At 45.3% G+C, this 23,154-nt stretch overlaps 1 protein-coding gene across 1 annotated transcript in view; it reads left to right on the top strand.

Annotated features, from left to right (window-relative positions):
* The window catches only part of IFT172 (intraflagellar transport 172), a 649,332-nt gene that overhangs the window by 569,268 nt on the left and 56,910 nt on the right, over positions 1 to 23,154 (top strand). Inside the window, exon 41 of the mRNA XM_029596359.1 lies at positions 17,007 to 17,117. Coding sequence (XP_029452219.1) covers positions 17,007 to 17,117 — 111 coding nt within the window. The remainder of the gene's footprint in view (positions 1 to 17,006; positions 17,118 to 23,154) is intronic.

Here is a 23,154-nt window from a genome sequence, read left to right as displayed (position 1 = left end):
TTTCCCTTTCATTTTTCAGCATCAGACTTATTGTTTAGGGAACGGGATACCCCAGACTTTGGTTTAAAGGTCAGTAAGGCCATGGATAAGCTCTATCCTCTGCCAGAGGACGCCTTGGAGCTTCTGCGGGTTCCAAAAATGGACTCTGCAGAGTCCGCTGTCACAAAGAAAACCACGATTCCTGTCACAGGAATAACTGCGCTCAAGGATCTGCAGGACAGGAAGTTAGAGGTGCATCTTAAACGGATTTTCAAGGTCTCAGCCATGGGAGTCCGGGCAGCTATTTGTAGTAATTTTGCTATGCGAGCCGGGCTTCGCTGGGTGCAGCAATTACAAGCCAATGTAGATTTCTCGGCCAAGGAAGTGGCTCAGGCGAACCGTTTGGAATCCTCGGTGGCTTATTGTGCTGATGCCTTCCATGACCTCCTCTGGACGTCCGCCAGGTCCATGGTGTCAGCGGTTGCGGCTCGTCGGCTCTTGTGGTTGCGCAACTGGTCGGCGGATGTGTCTTCTAAGGCCCAACTTTGGTCCTTGCCCTTTAAGGGTAAGTTACTTTTTGGTAAGATATTGGACGACATGATTCAGTCGCTGGGAGAGAATAAGGTGCATCGCCCGCAGGTAGCAGCTCTTGGTTGTTTGCGCAGCAAGGTGCAGGGTGGAGCCTTGGCGGCCCATCCGGACGTGGCGCGGTTTCTTTGAGCAGCTAAGCATTTACGTCCGCCGCTTCGCCAGCTTGTCCGTCTTGGAGTCTGAATTTGGTACTTTCAGCTCTGTGTGAGGTGCCCTTTGAGCCTTTAAAGAGGACAACTCTGAAGGATCTTACATTGAAGGTGATTTTTCTAGTTGCTATCACTTCAGCTCGACGGGTGTCAGAACTCCAAGCTCTTTCTTGCAGGGAATCTTTCTTGTGGATTTCCGATTCTGGTGTTTCCATCCGTACGGTTCCTTTCTTTCTCTCAAAGGTGGTATCTTCCTTTCATGTCAATCAGTCAGTGGAGCTTCCAGCCTTTGCGGATCTGGACCGTTCGGATTCTCTGTCCCGTGATTTGAGGAAGCTGGATGTTCATAGAGCTCTTCTATGCTACTTAGAAGTCGCCAATGATTTTCGCATGTCGGACCATCTCTTTGTCCTCTGGAATGGTCCCCAGCGGGGTCACATGGCTTCAAAGGCTACTATTGCTCGTTGGATGAAAGAAGCTATTAGCTCCGCTTACTTGATAAAGGGCTGAGTTCTTCCAGTAGGCCTCTGGACCCATTCTACTCGGTCGTAAGCAGCGTCTTGGGCGGAGTCTCATTTCGTGTCTCCACAGGAGATCTGTCGGGCGGCAACGTAGAAGTCACTGCATACTTTCATGCGCCATTATCAGTAGGATGTGCAGGCTACTAATTCGGACGGATTTGGAGAAGGTGTGCTTTGAGCAGGCCTCTCTGGATCCCACCTTAGATAGGTATAGCTCTGGTACATCCCAGCAGTCTGGACTGATCCGGGTATGTACAGAGAAAGGAAAATTCATTTCTTACCTGAATTTTCGTTCCTGTAGTACCATGGATCAGTCCAGAGGCCCGCCCTGTCAGAGTGGTTCAAGTGGGGGGAGAGTCCGCTCGCTTTCCCCTTTTCTGCTGATTTTGAATTTTTGGCCTGCGTGGTTCTATAGGTTCCGATCTTACTGGGGTTAGGTGAACCGGTGGTAACATTTTTTTTCCCTGTTCTCGTTCAAGTGTTGGTGTATATAGTTATGGTGTCTTATGGGAGCCATCTTGCTTTGTCATTACGAAATACTGGCGGACTGTAGGTGGCACTCTCCTATATAAGGCGGAGTTTGTTTTTAAAACATCTCTGTCTCTATCTGCTAGAGGGGGGGGCAAAATCCAGCAGTCTGGACTGATCCGTGGTACTACAGGAAAGAAAATTATCAGGTAAGAAACTAATTTTCCTTTTTGTCTTTTATTGTACAGCTGATGTGTACCACCAGAGGTGGCAGTAGTGAGGTGATCCAGAGATAGCAGTCCAGGGACCCTTGGCAGAGGGAACCCATCTCACCAAGATGGTATAGGGAGATCCAGGTGTAGGTTTCCCAGCACGGCAGAGCTGTAGATTAGACAGACTGAGAATTAGATTACTCACTAGATGGTAGCTGTAAGGTTGACGATTCCATCAGGCAGAAGTAGATGGTAACAGGCACCGATGCAGGGAGAGCAGGCCCTCGAGGAGCGAGTACCTGATCCCAGTAAGGCACCTGAAAGAAAGCAAAGGGCCCCCGAGGAGCGGGTACCCAAGTTAGAGAATACCCCGAAGGGCAGAGAGAGAGGGCTTCTAGTGGCAGCACGGAAACAGCAGAGTAGCTTAGACCGGACGAATCCAATCCTTGCTAACTCAATGAGCTAGCAAACAAGCGTAGGCTAAATACCCGGATGGCGTGATGTCACTCGAGGGGGGCGCCCCCAAGGTTCCCACCATGATGTGGATAAAGACGTGGGTGGCGTGCGCACCCTAGGAGGCCCTTAAGAGAAACATGGCATGAGGCTTTGCCATAGCCGTTCCGGGGACGCCGGAGAATGCGGCTTGCAGACACGGTGGTAGCCATCTTCCCAAGGCTAGCGGGGAGAGCGGAGAAAAAGGTGAGGCACAAGGGTTGAAGCCGTCTGAGACCGACGGACGTAACAATATCTTGATATCACCAATGAAATCAAAATGGCAAAAATGAATAAAAATAAATGTCATACTATAAAGGAAATTACAGTATATTCGTGCATTAATAAATATTAACTAAAAGATCCCTTGTATAAATCCATGCTGGCTGTGTCCCATTAAACCATGTCTTTCTATATATTCTGTTTTGGTTTTTTTTCTTTAGAATAATTTCTACAATTTTTTCCAGCACTGAAGCCAGGCTTGCCTGTCTATAGTTTCCCGGATCACCCCTAGAGCCCTTTTTAAAGATCAGGGTTACATTGGCCATCCTCCAATCTTCGGATATAGTGAATGATTTTAATGCTAGGTTACAAACTACTATAAATAGAAACATAGAAACATAGAAATGTCGGCAGAAGAAGACCAAACGGCCCATCAAGTCTGCATCCAAGTGACATCTAGCTCAATTAGGGGTAGCAACCACTGTAACAAGCAGGCCACCCCCTTGCCCCATACTCTTACCCACCCCTGTTTTTATTTTTTTTGTTTGTTTTTTTTATTTATTTTTATTTTTTTGGAGATAGCAGCCCTCCATCCTTCCACTCCGTGAAGGTGGAACACTAACTACTGGCCACTGGCATCCCGCTCCGTGAATGCCTCTGTGGCTACTGCCGCTCCGTGCAGTGTTTGAATGCCTCTGTGGCTACTGCCGCTCCGTGCAGTGTTTTGCTGCCTCCACTTTATTCACGCCCTCTAGACTTGATGGATCCACAGTGTTTATCCCACGCCCCTTTGAAGTCGTTCACAGTTTTAGACTTCACCACTTCCTCCGGAAGGGCATTCCAGGCATCCACCACCCTTTCCGTGAAGAAATACTTCCTGACATTGGTTCTTAGTCTTCCTCCCTGGAGCCTCAGCTCGTGACCTCTGGTTCTGCTGATTTTTTTCTGACAGAAAAGGTTTGTCGTTGTGTTTGGATCATTAAAGTTTTTCAAGTATCTGAAAGTCTGAATCATATCACCCCTGCTCCTCCTTTCCTCCAGGGAGTACATATTTAGATTCTTCAATCTCTCCTTGTATGTCATCCTATGAAGACCCTCCACCTTCCTGGTCACCCTTCTCTGTACCGCTTCCATCTTGTCCTTGTCTCTTTGTAGATACGGTCTCCAGAATTGAACACAGTACTCCAGGTGAGGCCTCACCAAGGACCTGTACAAGGGGATAATCACTTCCCTTTTCTTACTCGATATTCCTCTCTCTATGCATCCCAGCATTCTTCTGGCTTTTGCTATCGCCTTGTCGCATTGTTTCGCAGACTTCATATCATTAGACACTATCACCCCAAGGTCTCTCTCCTGCTCCGTGTATATCAGCCTTTTCTCCCCCCCCCCCCCATCGAATACAGTTCATTCGGATTTCCACTCCCCATATGCATGACTTTGCACTTCTTGGCATTGAATCTCAGCTGCCATATCTTCGACCACTCTTCCAGTTTCCTTAAATCCCGTCTCATTCTCTCCACTCCTTCCGGCGTGTCCACTCTGTTGCAGATCTTTGTATCATCCGCAAAAAGACAAACCTTACCTTCTATCCTGTCCGCAATGTCGCTCACAAAGATATTGAACAGGACCGGTCCCAACACCGATCCTTGCGGTACACCACTTAAAACCGCTCTCTCTTCAGAGAAAGTTCCATTTACCATCACGCATTGTCTTCTGTCCATCAACCAGTTTTCAATCCAGGTCACCACCTCGGCACTCACTCCTAAGCTTCTCGTTTTATTCACCAGTCTCCTGTGCGGAACCGTATCAAAAGCTTTGCTGAAATCCAAGTAGATGATATCGAGCGCTCTTCCTTGATCCAATTCCTTGGTTACCCAGTCAAAAAAGTCAATCAGATTTGTCTGACAGGATCTTCCTCTGGTGAATCCATGCTGCCTCTGGTCCAACAATTCTCCGGACTGTAGATAGTTCACTATTCTCTCTTTCAACAGTGACTCCATTACTTTTCCCACCACCGAAGTGAGGCTAACCGGTCTGTAGTTACCAGCCTCCTCTCTGTTCCCACTCTTGTGAAGCGGGACCACCACCACTCTTCTCCAATCACTCGGCACCACTCCCGTTTCTAGGGATCTATTGAACAGGTCGCACAGCGGACCCGCCAGCACATCTCTGAGCTCCCTCAGTATCCTTGGATGAATCCATGGCTTTGTCCACTTTCAGATTCTTTAGCTCTTCCCATACATTATCTACTGTAAAAGGATTTTCATCTATTCCACTTCCCTCCAGTTTCTTGTTGTGTAGAGATGGTCCTTCTCCAGGGTCTTCTTTAGTGAACACAGAGCTGAAGTATTCGTTTAATATTTCTGCCATTTCTTCGTCTCTCTCCACACATTGATCATTTCCACCTTTCAATTTCACTATACCACTTTGGACTTTTCTCTTTTCGCTGATGTATCTGAAAAATGTTTTGTCACCATTTTTTATCTCCTTGGCAATCCTCTCTTCCGCTTGACTTTTTGCCAACTTGATTAATTTCTTCGTCTCCCTCAGTTGAATCAAATATTCTTCTTTGTGCTCCTCCCTTTGGGATCTTTTATATTTCTTGAATGCTGTTCTTTTAGCTTTAATTTTGTCAGCCACCTCCTTTGAGAACCAGATAGGTTTCATTTTTCTTTTGCTTTTCTTTACATTTCTAACATATAGAGGAGTTGCCTTGGTGATTGCTCCTTTTAGATTGGTCCACTGCTGATCCACATCTCTCTCATTTTCCCATCCATTTAGTTCTTCCTCTAGGTACTTCCCCATTTCCTCAAAGTCCGTGTTTTTGAACTGTAGAACTCTGGTCTTTATGCTTCTTTTCCATATTCTTTTAGTGATATTAAACCATACTGTTTGATGATCACTGGTGCTGAGGTGGGCGCCCACCTTGACATCAGAGACATTATCTCCATTAGTGAGCACTAAGTCGAGTATAGTTCCTTCTCTCGTGGGTTCCAATACCATTTGTTTGAACAAAGTTACTTGCATGGCATCCACTATCGCTCTACTATTTTTAGATTCTGCAGATGGGATTTTCCAGTCTACATCTGGCATATTAAAGTCACCAACGATCACCACTTCCCCCTTCTTACCTATCTTATGGATGTCTTCAACCAGATCTCTGTCCAACTCTTCCTTTTGGTTTGGAGGCCTGTAAACCACTCCAATATAAATGGACGCTCCATCATCTTTTTTTAGGTCGACCCATAGTGCTTCTTCCTTGCCCCAACTTCCTTGCAGCTCAGATGCTTGGCCGTTCTTAGTTGGTGGAGCGATTTGTCTGGTTAATTCCGATAACGAACGAGACTCCTCCATGCTAACTAGTTACGCGACCCCCAGCCTTTGATGGTAGAATATGATGATCGGTTGAATATTTATTTGAAGAATTCATCATAAAATCAACAGTACTTAATTCATACGTGGATATTATTTCTGACATAAAGAGCCACACCTCCCCCTTTTCTATCCACTCTGTCCTTCCTTAACAAGTTATAGCCTGGTATTGCTGTATCCCAATCATGAGATTCTGTGAACCATGTCTCTGTGATAGCAACAATGTCCAATTCTGCCTCTGTCATTAGGGCCTGCAGATCTGGGATTTTATTTCCCAAACTATGAGCATTTGTGGTCATAGCTTTCCAGGTACTCTCCTTAAGGTGATTGCTTTTCCTGTACTCCTTATGAGACTTTAGTTGAGATTTGTTATTCACTTCACTCTTTCCTTTTGCAGTTGTGCTACTGATGCCAGAGTTATCCATCTCAATTAGCTGTTTCTTTTGGTTATGGATCTTGAAATTTTGCATGCATTGGTTTTTTCTCTTTTCTGGTAACACTTCAATGTTTTTCTCTAGAACTTCTTCAGTTATTAATATAGGGAAGGCTTTATGTTCTTGTTGCATTTGATACTGTGTGTGTCTCCTTGTTACAGGTCTAATTCTACCAGAGCCCACTGTAATCCTGGTTTTTAATGATTTACTTGATGACCTGTTTGAGTGGGGGGGTATACTTGTTGGCTTCCCATCTGTCAAGAATGGGTGACTTTGGGACACATGTTATCCTACCTGAGTCTGCTGTATTTCTTTTTCTTGACTCCTGGTTATTCTTTCGTGTTGGGGAATTATTTTCTGAGTAATGCGATGTGGGTGTAATTCTTGTAATTGAAGCTAATTGAGCTTTAACCTCAGTCAGCTCCGTTTTCAAAGAAGAGAGCTGTGCACAGATTGGGCAAGCTCCAAGTCTCCAGATGCTTTCCCTTGGAATAAAGGCTCCACAACAGTTGCATTGGATAGTTCTCATATTGGTAAATTTTTGGATTGGTATTTCCTTAGCTGTTAACAACTTACTAATTTATCTTGTTGCTAATGCTAATTTAGTCAGTCTGTATTAGAAATCTAAGTCCAGGGGTGGGTGGGTAGAGGGGTAGGGTGGGAGGGAAACAACAGTTTAACCAGGGACAAGCTGGGTAGAGCAGGACACTTTCTGGAACTTTAATAGTCCTTTAGCTATTAAATGATCCCTCAGCACTTCTGTGCCAATATTAACCAGATTATTAAAGAACAGCTATACAAAATAGAAATGCAGGTATACTGGATCTTAAAAACAAACAGTTTGCAAGGAACAATTACAATTATTATATAATAACAGACCTAGAGAAAGGTATAAACAGAGCAGTTCTACTGCACAGAGAGCCCAGATATTAGTGGAGCACAGAGCAATGATTAGAAGGAATAGTGAAAGAAAACCAGCAGGTTTTTGTTTTTTTTTTCTTTCCCCCCCCCCTCCCCCCCCAGAAGAGCACCACAGAAATTAAGAGTCAGAGCGCTTGAAAGAAGGGAAATTGAGAGACTTTCCTATTACACAGAGTTCAGAGGCTAAGATTCAAAGCACTAGTAGAGGAATATTAGAAACACAGAGATCTATTATGCACAGATTCTCTACTATATAGTAATTCCAATTAAGACAGCCTTATCTGCACAGGAAACAGAAGAATCCTCTCTGGGGCTGCCACAAGCAGCAGTTCTTTCAAAATTCTGGTCCGGGCAATTTGCTACTCCAGTTTGTCAATCTGACCAGCTTTACCATGATTTGTTTTGGTTTGTGAAGTAGTGTCCCTGAAAACCCTTCTTAACCAATGCTGGACCAGACATCTGACCTAGTCCATCTTAAAAAGCTTAGACAAACAGAGCAGTTCCCCTAAGAGCATTAGTAAGAGCATCAGCTTTTGTAATACTGCTATCCTAAATGTGAATGCCGAATCTGAAAGCTGTCTTTATTTATGCTGCTAAAGGTAAGCAGTGTTATGTTTGGCTGATTGTGCTAGCCACTCTGCAGCCAGCCTCACTCACCTGCACCTCCATCATGCTGTTGCCCCTTGCTGATCCTTAGGCGCACATGCAATGCAAACATGTAGGCCTTGCAGCGGGAATTCTTGCAGCGCTTGTTGTTAACGTTCTCACAGGACAAGCAGGATGTTAGTCCTCACATATGGGTGACATCATCAGGATGGAGCCTAATCACGGAACACTTTTGTCAAAGTTTCTAGAACTTTAACAGGGCAAGATGGCCGCAGAGGAGTGAACGGAATCGCAGAGCTCCCGAGGTGAGCTTTAATTTTTTGGCTTAATATTTCCTGAACACTTGATTTTCTTGGCGGCATACCGCATACTAAGCGCAAAACCAAAGTTAAAAACATTACCTCAACTCCGGTTCCATTAACAAGGCAGCCTCGGATAGAGGAGGCGTTTTCTGGACTGGTGGCTTTAACGCCGGAGAGAGGGGCTGCTGGAGGCCTCAGTTTCAAGCAGACGCTGAGCTCCCAGGCCACGGAGATCTCTTTAAGCCCCGGCGCGCCAACTGCCCCGGCCCCACCGAGTGAGAGGAGAGATCAGGACTCAATGCCATCTGCTCTGCATGTAATGAAATCTGGAACCTCCCCGGTGGTAGAACCCCAGAGAGGGAACGAGGAAAGTTTGTTGCCCTTGGAGAGCCCCGATGGATCGGGTTCCAGGGGCCAACCGGAGGAGGTGGTGCATTGAGCTGTAGTGGGTGCTAACCCCCTGGAGCTTGAGAGAGGTGAAGGGAATATACAAGTAATCTGTGAAGTCTCTAAATCCACGACTTCTAAAATAACGCTGGAAGAAATTTTAAAAGCTACATCTTCAATGGAGAAGGTGATAGTTTCCCTAACCAGTATGGTAAAGGAGAGTATTTCAAAAAATCAGGTCTTGGAAGGAAGAGTTGAGAAGATAGAGACTGAAATCGGAGGAATAAAAAAAAAACTAACCAATGTGGAAAATATTCAAGCCAATCTAATAAAATCAGAGAACTATCAAAAGGTGAAAATGGAAATATTAGAGAACCAACTGAGAAGAAATAATATAAGGATTATCAACTTTCCTAAAATGCATTTATTATCTCATCGTGAACTGTTTAGAAGTTATCTCCTGAATACGTTAAAATTTACTGAAAAAGATTTGCCTAAGATTGAAAAGATATATTACTTCGCTCAGGCTGCTGGTGATATAAATACTGAGGAACAAAAGCGAAATCAAGAAGTTACATTTGATCTGACTGCAATTTTGGAACAATCCCAAGAACTCGTTGTTGAAGATAGAGTGACTTTGTTTATACAACTTTCTACGCCTTCAGAAAGAGATTTAATCCTGAGAACATTTTTTCGAAATCAATCCTCAAAATTTTATGGATATCCGATAAAAATCTTCCCTGATTTTACTAAGAATACTCAAATTAAGAGAAAAAGATTTCTGGAGATGAGGGAGGAAGCAAGGGTGAAGGGAACTAAGTATTCTCTGCATTTCCCATGTATATGTGTGGTTGTGTTTAATAATGCTAGATATGTATTTAGAGAACCAGGTCAACTACGTGTATTTCTAGATTCCCACTCAAAAGAACCTTCAGTGGGGGGGTTGGCATAAGTAAATAAGCCCAGTTAACTCCAAGGCTTTAAATCTTGAGTTTAATTTCCTGTATTTTCTGCCTATACAACATTTTGTCCCCCAGGTTACCTGTATTTACATCTAGATAAGGGTTTATATAATTACTTTACCTGATTGTAATAGATGTATGTTTTGATGTTTCTTATATATATAACCCTATACTAGATGTAATTTATCTGAACTAAATAGTTCTGTATATCTTTTGTTATTGTTGGAAATTAATAAAAATTATAAATTAAAAAAAAAAAAAAGGTTTCTAGAACTTTGACTGGCACCATTGAGCCTTCCCAGCATGCTTCCAAGTCATCGACGCCGTTGCCTGCCAAGTCTCGTCATCGGTCGAACACTGATGACTCCTAATCGTCATCGAAGGCTTCAGTTTCTGCTTCTTCGGCGCCGGGCAAGGGCGAGCATCGAGACAAACATCAGCATCGAAAAACCTTGCCGTCCGATCCAGCCACCGAGGAAGAAGGCTTGTGCCAAGGAGCCCCCATCCTCCTCCGTGCCGGGTACACCGAGGCGTTCCCCACCTTCAGAAGGAATGGCAGCCGAGACTCCACGTATACCCATGGACACTGGCGGCGCCCATCCAGCCTCCCACTCCGGAACTGGTCTTAACAACACCAGCATTCTGTGAGGAATTGAACCGGATGGTTCAAGAGGTGGTGGTGCAGGCTCTCCATGCGCATCTGGTTCCCTCAGCACCGATGCTGACTTCGATTCCGGCGCCAGATCCAACACCACGATGCTCATACCACTGCTTGACAGACTGGATGTCCTCATCGGTGCTCTGCTTTCGGCACCGGTGAAAACACAGACTCCTCCTGGTCCATTGACGCCCATCCATCTCTCCTCGGAGGAGGAGAGTGTAATGATGCTGGATCCGATTACGGGGCCTTCTGGAGTATTGCCACCGAGGTCACTGAGTCCTTTGGTGCCCCTTCTGCTTCCGATACCGCATCGACCTTTACTGATGCCATCACCAATGCCACCGGTGCCTCCTCCGATACCTTCTGTGCCCCAACCTCCACCGGCCGGAAGAGGCCCTTTTTTTTACCATCTGGAGGCCCGCTGGGTGCTGGGGATCCACCCTACCAGCCCTGGTCAGATGATTCATCGGATTCCCAGGATACAGGAGATATCCCATCTGAACCTTCACCTCCAGAGGAAAGACGGAGATCCCTGCCAGAAGACCTCTCTTTCATACATTTTATCAAAGAGTTGTCAGAGACCATACCATTTACTCCCCAGACTGAAGAAGATTCCAGACACAAAATGCTAGAAGTCCATCAGTTTGTTGATGTGCCTAAGGAGGTGATGTCCATACCTGTCCATGAGGTCCTCCTTGACCACCTTCAACGCAACTGGGAGCATCCAGGTACAGTCCCACCTGTTAACCGTAAGACTGATGCTACTTATTTAGTCCTTGGCTTCCAGAAAACTTGGCTTCCAGAAAACTCAGCTATCCCACCATTCAGTGGTGGTTGAATCCGCCCAAAAGAAGGCCAGAAGACACCGGCCTCATTCTTCCATGCCTCCAGGGAAGGAGCAGAAATTCCTCAATGCTTTTGGTCGTAGAGTCTTTCATGGGGCCATGCTAATTTCCCGTATTGCGGCTTTCCAACTCTACATCTTGAAATACAATAGGAACCTCTTTAAGCAGCTTCAGGAACTTTCTGATTCCCTCCCTGACCAGTTCCAGGATCAGCTCAATTCTATTCGTAAAAAAGGCCTGGATGCTGGCAAGCATGGGGTGTGCTCCGCTTATGACATCTTTGACACAGCATCCAGGGTTTCAGCAGCTGGAATAAGTGCCAGGAGGTGGGCATGGCTAAAATCCTCAGATCTGTGTCCAGAGGTTCAGGAGCGGTTGGCAGACCTCCCCTGTACAGGAAATAACCTCTTCGGCAAGAAGATTCAGGAGACAGTTGCTCAGCTAAAAGATCATAATGAAATGTTGCGTCAACTCTCTGCTGGGCACACAGAGATCTCTACCTCTTCTAAACGCCCCTTCAGAAGGGAAGCTAAAAGGACCACCTTCAAAGCACGCAGATACTACCCTCCTCCAGCTCGGTCTCATCCAACTAGACCTTATCAGAAGGTTCAACCTAGCCAGGCCAGGCCTCAGAAGACTCAACCAGCTCCACAACCTGATCCTTCCTCGGGATTTTGACTCCCCTCTAGAGAGCGTATGCTGACTCCCATCTCTGCCAGTAGGCGGCTGTCTCTGCCACTTCACCAACCAGTGGCACACAATCACCACAGATCAGTGGGTCCTGTCGGTCGTAGCTCAAGGTTACCTACTAAACTTCCTCTCACTACCGGCAGACTCTCCTCTTCGTCCGGGGTGGAGTTCCACCGACCACTCTCCACTTCTAGAGGAGGAAATACCATCCCTCCTACAAGCCATAGAACAGTTTCCCCCTCTACAAAGGGGAAAGGGCTTCTACTCTTGATATTTCCCAATACCAAAAAAATCGAGAGGTACTCATCCAATCTTAGATCTTCATGCCCCTAAACAAGCATCTATGGAAAGAGAAGTTCAGGATGGTAACCTTAGGCTCCCTACTCCCTCTTCTCCAACAGGGAGATTGACTTTGCTCTCTAGATCTACAAGACGTGTATATGCATATAGCAATAACTCAGTCTCACAGAAAATACCTTCGGTTCCTCGTCGGAAGCCGGCACTTCCAGTATCGAGTACTTCCGTTCGGTCTCGCATCGGCCCCTCATGTCTTCACGAAATGCCTGGTAGTAGTACCAGCATACTTGAGGCAGCTAGGCACTCACGTCTATCCTTATCTGGACGACTGGTTACTGAGGGCCCCGTCTGTGGAGGCAGTTCTTCACTCCCTCCCTCCATCTCACTTTGCGACTTCTACTATCATTGGGATTTCTAGTCAATTATCCAAAGTCCAATCTGACTCCGTCTCAGCTCCTCTCCTTCATTGGAGCGGATCTCAACACCATCCAAGCAAAAGCTTTTCTTCCGAAGGACCATGCACATACTCTTGCAATGCTTGCAAACACTATCCGAATTCACCAAACCACAACGGCTCGTCGTCTTCTCATCTTGTTGGGCCACATGGCGTCCTCGGTCTATGTTACACCCAATGGCTCGTCTTGCCATGAGAGTAGCACAGTGGACATTAAAGTCCCAGTGATCTCAGGCCAACCATGCAATGTCCAACATTGTCCATGTCACCAGGCAACTTTGTCTCTCGCTAGCTTGGTGGATCCAGGAGTCCAATCTGGTCAGAGGGCGACCTTTCCAATCTCCAGAGCCCCAGATAACACTGACAATGGATGCTTCCACTCTAGGGTGGGGAGCCTATGTCAACAACCTGCAGACTCAGAGATCCTGGTCTGCAGCGGAATCACAACAAAAAATTTTTTTTCTGGAACTCAGGGCAATAAGATATACCCTTATAGCCTTCCAAGATTGCTTCTCCAACAAGACAATACTAATCCAAACAGACAACCAAGTAGCGATGTGGTACATCAACAAGCAGGGAGGAACTGGCTCTTACCTACTATGTCAGGAAGTAGCACAAATCTGGGCTACAGCTCTCTCTCATTCCATACTACTGAGAGCGACTTAACTGGCGGGTGTGGACAATGTACTAGCAGACAAACTCAGTCGCACATTTCATCCCTACGAGTGGTCCCTGAACCCCACGGTGGCAGAGAGCATATTCCAGAAGTGGGGATATCTGGCTGTAGATCTCTTTGCGTCGATTCACAACCGCAAGGTAGAGAAATTCTGCTCCCTACATCACAATCAGAGAAGACCACGAAGAGCGCCTTCACCCTTTCTTGGGCAATGGATCTCCTGTATGCCTATCCCCCACTTCCTTTCATTAGCAAGACTCTCGTGAAGCTACGACGGGACAAGGGCCTCATGATTCTCATAGCCCTTCATGGCTGCGCCAGGTGTGGTTTCCCATCTTTCGTGACCTCTCAATCTGTCCACAAATTCCCTAGGCATAGATCCGTCTCTGATTTCACAGAACCACGGGCAGCTACGTCATCCAAACCTCCAGGCCCTATCACTGACAGCCTGGATGTTGAAAGGCTAATATTACAGCCGCTCAATCTCTCAGATCCAGTATCCCATGTCCTCGTAGCTTCACAAATGCCTTCTACAAGGAAATATTATCATTCCAAATGGAAAAGGTTTTCCTTCTGGTGCACATCAAAGGAAATAGATCCCTTTACCTGCCCCACTACAAAGTTCCTAGACTATCTCTGGCACCTCTCAAGAGTCTGGTCTACAAACCTCCTCCATCAGGGTTCATGTCAATGCAGTAGCCGCTTTCCATAAAAGTATAGGGGATGTCTCGATATCGACACAACCCTTGGTGGTGTGTTTTGTGAGGGGCTTGCTTCACCTCAAGCCCCCTTTGCGTCCTCCGGCCCCTTCTTAGGACCTCAATGTGGTATTAGCAAGGCTCATGAAACCTCTTTTGAGCCTCTGCACTCCTGCGAGCTACGTTATCTCACTTGGAAAATACTTTTTCTTCTTGCTATAACGTCCGCTCGCAGGGTCAGTGAGCTACAGGTGTTGGTAACATACACATCTTACAATAAATTTCTCCATGATCGTGTGGTGCTTCGCACTCATCCTAAATTTTTACCAATGGTAGTCTCTGAATTTCATTTAAATTAGTATATTATCCTACCTATTTTCTTTCCAAGATACCACTCATATCCAGGTGAGCGGGCTTTGCATTCCTTGGACTGCAAGCGTGCGCTTGCCTTTTATTTGGAACGCACTGCAGGCCATAGGAACGCACTGCAGGCCATAGGAAGGCCACCCAGCTGTTTGTCTCCTTTGATAAAACTAAACTGGGAATCCCGATGGGCAAGCAGACCCTGCCAGGCAGACTGCATATCTTTCTGCTATCAGCAAGCAGGCCTTCCGCTCCAGGGACACGTTAAAGCTCACTCTATTAGAGCATTGGCAACGTCAGTAGCACATCTTCGTTCTGTACCTCTTGCTGACATCTGCAGTGCTGCCACATGTAGTTCTCTCCATACCTTCGCAGCTCACTATTGCCTAGTCAAGGCTGGCAAACAAGATTCTATCTTTGGCCAGTCTGTTCTGTGCAATTTATTCTCAGCTTAATACCCAACTTCCTTCCTATGGCCCACTGGGAATTTCAGGCTGCCCTCTTATCCAAAATCACCCCTGTTGTTGTGCTGTTGCACATCTTTGAGTGCTTTTGGTACATTGCTCGGGCATCCTCTGCTCGCTATTCACCCATAGGTGAGGACTACCATCCTGCTTGTCCTGTGAGCAAGCAGAGTTTCTTACCTGTAACAGGTGTTCTCACAGGACAGCAAGATGTTAGTCCTCACGAAACCCATTTGCCACCCCGCGGAGTTGGGTTTGCTTGCGATTTGTTATTTTATTTTTCGCACGTACTTTTTACTATAAACGAGATTGAAGGGGGACCCCTGCTGGATGCAGGGTTAGTGGCATGCTGGGCATGCTCAGTGGTGCCAGTCAAAGTTCTAGAAACTTTGACAAAAGTGTTCCGTGATTGGGATTCATCCTGATGTTGTCACCCATATGTGAGGACTAACATTCTGCTGTCTTGTGAGAACACCCGTTACAGGTAAGCAACTCTTCTTTACCCGCTTGGAGGATTTAAACCCAACTCGCACAGCTGACCCCAATGCCTTCTCAACAGGACCCCTGCTAGATTCAGCAGAGTCTGTTGCTCACTGTGTTCCTGTAGTATTCCTGGTCCCTGCCTCACTTCATGTTCTTGCTGGGTTCTCTCGTCTTCCTCTTCAGTCCTCCTTCCCGGTGTCTCATTGGTCCTGCTGTGTACTTCTCTCTGGACTGCCTTCTTGTTCCTCGACCCTGTACCAGAACCAGATTTCGTTTCTGCCTGCCACCCGCCTTGACCTCAGAACAGATCTAGACTACATTTCTGTTTGCCACGTGCCTTGACCTTGGAACAGACCAGGACTAAATTTCTGCTTGCCACCTGCCTTGACCTTGGAACAGACGTGGATTATACCTCAGCTTGCTGCCTGCGTAGACCTTGGAACGGAACTGGATTACGCTTTAATTTACTGCCCATTTGGACCCCAGTATGGATCTGGACTTTCTCCTTTGTCTGCTGCCTGTCTAGACCCCGGACCAGACCTCTCTCGTCCACCAGGCTTCTCTCTATCTCCTTCAGATCACGACGTGTATGTCCTGCCAGACAATTCCGTCTCTTGCATAAAACAGAATCTTGCAGCCTATTGATATTATCTTCTTTTCACTAGATTCACATTGTTCTTTTCTCTTTCTGTCAATTCTAAAATTGGGACCCTAAGGTCTCCCACTTCATTTCAAAATGGTTTTCGAGCCGCGGGCTGATTTTAAATTATTTTTTTTTAATTTTTAATTAGTTTTTACTTTTGGGACCTCCGACTTAATATCGCCATGATATTAAGTTGGAGGGTGTACAGAAAAGCAGTTTTTACTGCTTTTCTGTATACTTTCCCGGTGCCGGCAGAAATTAACGCCTACCTTTGGGTAGGCGCTAATTTCTGAAAGTAAAATGTGCGGCTTGGCTGCACATTTTACTTACTGAATCACGCGGGAATAACTAATAGGACCATGAACATGCATTTGCATGTTGCGGGCTCTATTCGTTTCGGAGGGGGGGGGGTTGGCCATGCGTTTTCGGCGCGCTATTACCCCTTACTGTCAAAAACTGTTTTGGCCTGAAAATGCTTTACTTAAGGTAACATCTTGGAGGAATATTAAACTGGTCATGACAGGCTCATGTGCCATCTTGTTTAGTGGGCCAACTTTTTGAAACTCTGTTTCCAAAGAAGTTCGCTCTTAGGGCATTTTTTTTTCACTGTGCTGTGAAAACTTTTTTCTTAATGGCTTTTGAGGCTTAATCCCCAATTTCTCTCTCTCTCATATACAAATAACCTAATGAAAAGTGCCTGGGAACCAACTTCTCTGTTCTTATCCCCTACATTCTAGGCATTTGGACAAAATGGTACCATTTATTTATTTACTCATATTTATCAACTGCTTTTTTGTGATGCACTCAAGGCGATGTAGGTAAGCAGAATTAAATACAAAGTATAACTGAGTAACAATACAAAATTAAAAGCATCAAAGCAATCACAAAGCAAACAATAAATATCAAGCAAATTATTATTATTTATTACTTAAGTGCAGCATAAGAAAAATATAGGGTAATACTTCTCGACAAAATAGTTCAGAACAATAATACTAAGCAATAAAATTAGTATACAAATGGCATAAAACAAATAATTTTGAATTTTATATATTTATATATATGTAACCAGAGTTGCCTGTCCTTGCCTCTGACCTATTGTTTCTTGTCTTCACAGAATTTTAACATTTACAAGCGCATTTTTGTGGATATGGTGAATGCATCTGGCATGAACTGTGCTGAGACATACCATAGCTGGGCTGATCTCCGGGATGTTCTTTACAGCTTGGTAAGTACAGGAGCTAGAACAGTAGGAAAAACAGGATCAGATCTAATGCATATGCATATGCAGATCTAATGCATAATGCAACCTGCCAGCTGACTTTGGCAGCTGGCAGGTTTAACAGAAAAGAAGTGAAGGAAATTAGCAGCTGGACAAGAAAAGAATGTGGATAGATGGTGTAAGTGCTACATTATGCAAAGCGGAAGCCGATCAATAATGCTGGAAAGCAGAACAAACGGTAGTGATCGGTATATCAAGGGATTCTTTATTGGAATACAAGCCGTTAAGCCCGTTAAAACGGGCTACATCCCTCTGACTCTCACCTCCCCCTCTTCACCACCCCCTACCTCCCTCCCACTCAGTCCCTCTCCCTCCCTCTCACTCTCCCTCAGTCCCACTCCCTCCCCCCTCCCTCTCTCCCTCCCTCTCACTCTCCCTCAGTCCCACTCCCTCCCCCCTCCCTCTCACTCTCCCTCAGTCCCACTCCCTCCCCCCCCTCCCTCTCACTCTCCCTCTCCCTCAGTCCCACTCCCTCCCCCCTCCCTCTCACTCTCCCTCAGTCCCACTCCCTCCCTCTCTGTCCCCCCTCTCCCTCTCTCTCCCCCCTCTCCCTCTCTCTCTCCCCCTCTCCCTCTCTCTCTCCCCCTCTCTCTCTCCCCCCTCACACTCAGTCCCCCCTCTCACTCAGTCCCACTCCCTCCCTCCCTCTCACTCAGTCTCACTCCCTCCCTCTCACTCAGTCCCACTCCCTCTCTCTCCGTCCCTCCCTCTCTCTCTCCTCCCTCGTTGCCGCCGCTGCCACCCGACGCCGCCACCCGACGCCGCCGCTGCCTTCCGACGCCGCCGCTGCCACTCGACGCCGCCAATTTTTTTCTTTTTTTTCTGGCTCAGACCGACGTGCTCGCCTGCACATGCGCGGTAGAGCTGGTCTCTACTGCGCATTTGCGGCACGTCGGTCATCGTTTATTAGGTAGGATGCCCGACTCTGGCCGAGTTTCGCTCACGCAGGAGCTGCCTCAGGGGCTACTGTTCCAATGGTAATTTTTCATAAATCACACTTCAATGTGAGAGCAACACTTAGGGCCTCATTTTCCAAGGAGTTACCTCGTGTGATAATTCCGCAAACCGCGCTAACAGCAGTTAACGCAATTTGCAAATGCAAATTTTTAATTTCATATTCAGGGGGCAGAGTTGGGGCGGAGCAAATGTAAAGTAGGGAGGATTTATCGTGTGCCGTGAAACATCCGCACTGTTAGCGCGGCTCCTAACGCGGCCAATAACTACACCTCTTTCATTTGTGTTACATTGTGCGCTACAGGCCGGTAAAGGGGGGGGGGGGAGGGAGGGAGAGAGAGAAGGAAGGGAGGGGGAGCGAGAGAGAGCCTTGCCATAGTGCCTCCTCCCTAGACAGGTATTTGTATCCCTATGGGAGGCCCACCTAGTAACTCAAGGTGAGGTTTAAGTATTAGTGTAGGGGGTTAGGGGCCACTTTCACATTCAACGTGAGACGTACGAACAGAACAGTGGTCTCTTGTGAAGATTTGATGACCTACGGAGTGAGGAAACTCACTCCAAGATGAGATTTGTGCAATGTTCTCTCAACCTAGCTTGATGGACTCTCTACCTGGGTAACAAGATGGGTTGAGAGAACATTGCACAAATCTCATCTTGGAGTGAGTTTCCTCACTCCGTAGGTCATCAAATCTTCACAAGAGACCACTGTTCTGTTCGTACGTCTCACGTTGAATGTGAAAGTGGCCCCTAACCCCCCCTACACTAATACTTAAACCTCACCTCGAGTTACTAGGTGGGCCTCCCATTCTGCACAGGGGCGGAATTCTGTGCAAATTCTGCGTTCCACAGCGCAGAATTCCCCCAGGACTAAAGTATTGTATAACTGCTTTGATTTATAAATTCATATAAAAATAAAGTAAAAATAATACACAAAAAAGCACATTAATGACTTGGTCTTCTGACGTGTCTATATCCCTAGAAGCGAAATCCATTAAATGGCCCCAGATTTCCACATAATTGGGATATTTATCCTTACAATGATGGGAGTTTTGCTAATGTATGTACAGTACATAAGAACGTAAGATATGCCATACTGGGTAAAACCAAGGGCCCATCAAGCCCAGTATCCTGTCTCTAACAGTTGACAATCCAAATCACAAGTACATGGCAAGTACCCAAACTTTAAATAAATCCCATGCAACTAATGCCAGCAACAAGCAGTGGCTATTTCCTATTGATTAATAGTAGTTTATGGGCTTCTCCTCCAAGAACTTATCTAAACCTTTTTTAAACCCAGCTACACTAACTACCTTAACCAAACCCTCTGGCAATGATTCCAGAGCTTACTTAATTATGCATTGAGTGAAAAATAATTTTCTCTGATTTGTTTTACATGTGCTACTTGCTAACTTCATGGAGTGCCCCTAGTCCTTGTATTATCCAAAAGAGTAAATAACCGTTTCACATTTACCCAAAGTCCTTTCATGATTTTGTAGAACTCTATCATATCCCCCTTAGCCGTCTCATCTCCAGTCTGAACAGCCCTAACCTCTTTAGCCTTTCCTCATAGAGGAACCATTCCATGTCCTTTAAATCTACTGGTTCACCTTTAGCCACATGCTTATTCACCCCTTCAAAATAACGTAGCAGATTTGTGAGGCAAGATTTCCTTTGGGTAAATCCAAGCTGCGTCCCATTAAATCATGTATCTGACATGGTGTATTGAATATGTTGTCTAAGGAAGGCATCCCTGGGGTATTCCAAAGTTGAGCTATATTTAATCAAGCAGATAGCAAAAGATAGGTAAGCAGACTTATGGCTTGAAGATTGAGGATAGTTTTGTTAGGTATGCTAAATGATCAGAAGCAGGTTTAGTGACAATAAATGGGAAGCTGCCTGTGCATGCTCAAAAGCCTTTGTAGAAAGCTTTGGAAACATTTATGTAATTGATAAATGTAATGTAAGTGATTTGTGTGTAACTCATTGTATTATTGTCATCAGAAAACAATTACAGATAAGCAATTACACTTTCTTGACAGCAAATTGACTAGCAATAGGGCTATTGGTAAACTCATTTGTAGTTCATGAAATTTTCTCCCAAAATATCCTCTCCTCATTAGGTAACCAGGTTACCATGATTTCTTTCTTTAGCTAAAAGAGTAGAAAGTAGTACTACTAAAGGTCAGTCCAGTGTTACTTTGTGCCTGGCCATGAAAGGTTGCCATGAGAGTGGTGGCTCTTGCTGCAGTGATTAAGAACACTGCTTCTGCAATATTCCCAGCCCCAACCAATTTTAAGAGCAAGTATCTAAGTTGATAATTAAATCTGGATCTCCTCCCTGGTAGTGGGTTTAATTAGAGTTGGGACTAGAGAGCAAAAATTAATTTGCTGCTTTACCCATCACATGTGCACCTGGTCGAAAAAATTATTCAAGTGAGATTTTGTTGCAAATGGCTCTCATTGTTTCTGTAAAATTTAGAGGTATTGCATAACAAAATGAAAGCTCTCATGATGACCACTGGAAGAACTAAATAGTTTCTAAAGTTTAAGATTATGCCATTCCTTCTCATCCAATCAGACCAGTCCAGAAGTGGATTATGCTAACTGAGCAGCAGATGAAGACAGAGACCAGCAGGTGCGCTGATGTCACTCCTTATAAGCTCCCATGCTGACCTTACCTGCCAGTATTCTTTGTCTCCAGCAAATAGTAGACAAGCATCTAGTTCTGTGGACTAAGGAATCGAAGCTGGAGGCAGCTCCTGAGGTGAAAAGAACAATTTCTCACTCCTTTAGTTGAGCACATCTTCAGATAGATTAAAAGAGAAAGTAAGAGGCAGCTCCTGAGGTGAAAACCTAGAGCTACCTTCCTCACTTGAGCAGGGCCTGACCTAGGAAGCTTCCAGCGATTCATTTTTCCTGGTTGGGGTTTGGGCTGCTATCCCTACTGATTTCCTTCTCTACTCCCTTCCCCCTTCTCCACCCCTCTTCCCTTTAGCTTTCTTGAAGTTTGTACATCTCCTTTAAGTCTGTGGCCGTTTTGAGAAGCAGTACAAATAAAGGTTTGGGTTTGTTTGGTTTTTTTTAAGGGGTGGGGCAGACTTCCATGCACCAGCAGTGAAAGAAAGCTAAATAGCTGAGAGGGTTAGAAGCAGCTGGCTGGAGATTTGCAGACAGTTCCCAGGTGAGTCACCAAAGCCTTTTCTACACTGCGGTTTTGATTTTCTTAGAGCCGTAAGTTCTCAGAATGATGGTGGTGGCTTCTGCAGAGGATGGGAAGAAAATTGTGCTCTGCTCAGAGTCCAGTATGAGAGAGGTGCCAGCTGGGAGGGAATTCAAATTTCTTCAACCTATGCTCCTCCACTCCAGAAATGTGTGGGTATCATCCCTCATCCAGCTCCTGGAGACAAAGTTGTAAATTCTTTTGATGACATCATCTATGTATGTCATCCATGGAATCTGACAGCCAGAGTTCTTTGCCTCTAGCTACTGGACTGTTAGTTGTTGGCACAAGTTCACCAGATTTTCCAATTTATTTTAAGTTTAAGAGAGAATTTTTCTATACATTTTCTTTTATACTATGCTTATCTATTATTTGTGGTCGGGCTGCTGCGGATCAGTTCTCCTGCAGTGACGCATGCCATTCATTCTAAATTAGTTCATTCACTTTTGGATTAAAGCAGTTGATGCTTATTGAGTACTTCCTAAGCACTCTTATTAAAAAGGGAGTGTCAAGCTGAATTTCAGTACTCCTATATTTAACCTCTTGTGCCTACTTAAGGTAAGGTCTTGAGCCATAGAACTCGAGATTCCCTAGTATTTTCAGCATCATGATCTAACTGCAATTCTGACTCTCGTAATGATTATGTTGTTTAGTAATTGCTGTTATTGCTCCCTCTGACCATTGATGGAGACAGAGACCTCCTCCAATGCTTCTCTCTCTAAGAAGGGAGCTTCTAGCGATTCGGGGGCTATTTAAAAAAAATATATGCCATGTTCATATTCAGCAAAGAAGAAGACTATTGAGAATGCCGTTTCAGCGGTTGCCTGGGACAAGGCAGCCATTTTGAAATTGTTGTGTGAGTCAGCTCCTACAAGCAGAGGAAATTTCCATTCATCACAGAACCTTCCAAAGTTAATTCCAGAGGAAGTATTTCAGTAGAGCACTGCACAGAACAGTGAGTCTGCGTCAAGGGATGAGTTATGACCTGAGGTTTTTTTAACTTCCTGCACCAGGCTTTCCAAGCCTTGCAAACCAAAGGGGATTCAGGTGACTTTGCAGCAAGGGTTTTTGCTGCACAGACTGGCCTAAAAAAAAAAAAAAAAAAAGGATGAAGAGAGAGGCTGAGCCAGAAGAGCCAGGTCCAAGTACGCAGGCAAATTTTTATCTTCCATTATTTTTGGCAGAGGAGGATTTCACTGTTAGCAGACCAGGTTCTTTGGAAGACCGAGAAAGCCACTCTGGTAGGGAAAAAGAAGATTCCATTAGATTGTTTCATAAGGAGGAGATGCCTACCCCAATTTCTCAGGTAACATCTGCTTTGAGTCTGACTGAGGAAAGGGTTGAAGAGTTCCCTCATTGGGACCCAATTTTAAAGGGTTCATGCAGGTCTTTATCTTCTTTCCCTTTACATTCAGAGATTGAGGCCATGATGCTGGCTGAATGGGACTCACCGGAAGCAGGATATAGATACCCAAGGGCATTTAGCAAGCTATATCTATTACCTGTGGAATCACAGGAATATCTCTTTCAATTGCCAAAGATGGATGCAATGGTGGCACCATAGCCTTAAAAGATGGGGCTGCCTAAGGGATACACAAGACCGAAGGATAGAATTGATTCTTGAACATATATTTTTGGCAAATTCTGTCACACTCCAGGCAGCCATTTGTGCTAGCTATGAGACGAGAGCTTTGCTACGCTGGATTCAGTATCTATCAGAGGATAGATACCTATTTGGCAGATGGGTTATATGATATTATTAGAGTATCAACAGTCTTTAGCCCTTTCTGTCACTGCCAGAATACTCCT

Source organism: Rhinatrema bivittatum, chromosome 3 (assembly GCF_901001135.1).
Source record: "Rhinatrema bivittatum chromosome 3, aRhiBiv1.1, whole genome shotgun sequence".
NCBI classification, from domain to species: domain Eukaryota; kingdom Metazoa; phylum Chordata; class Amphibia; order Gymnophiona; family Rhinatrematidae; genus Rhinatrema; species Rhinatrema bivittatum.
This window is presented reverse-complemented; position numbering and strand designations above follow the sequence as displayed.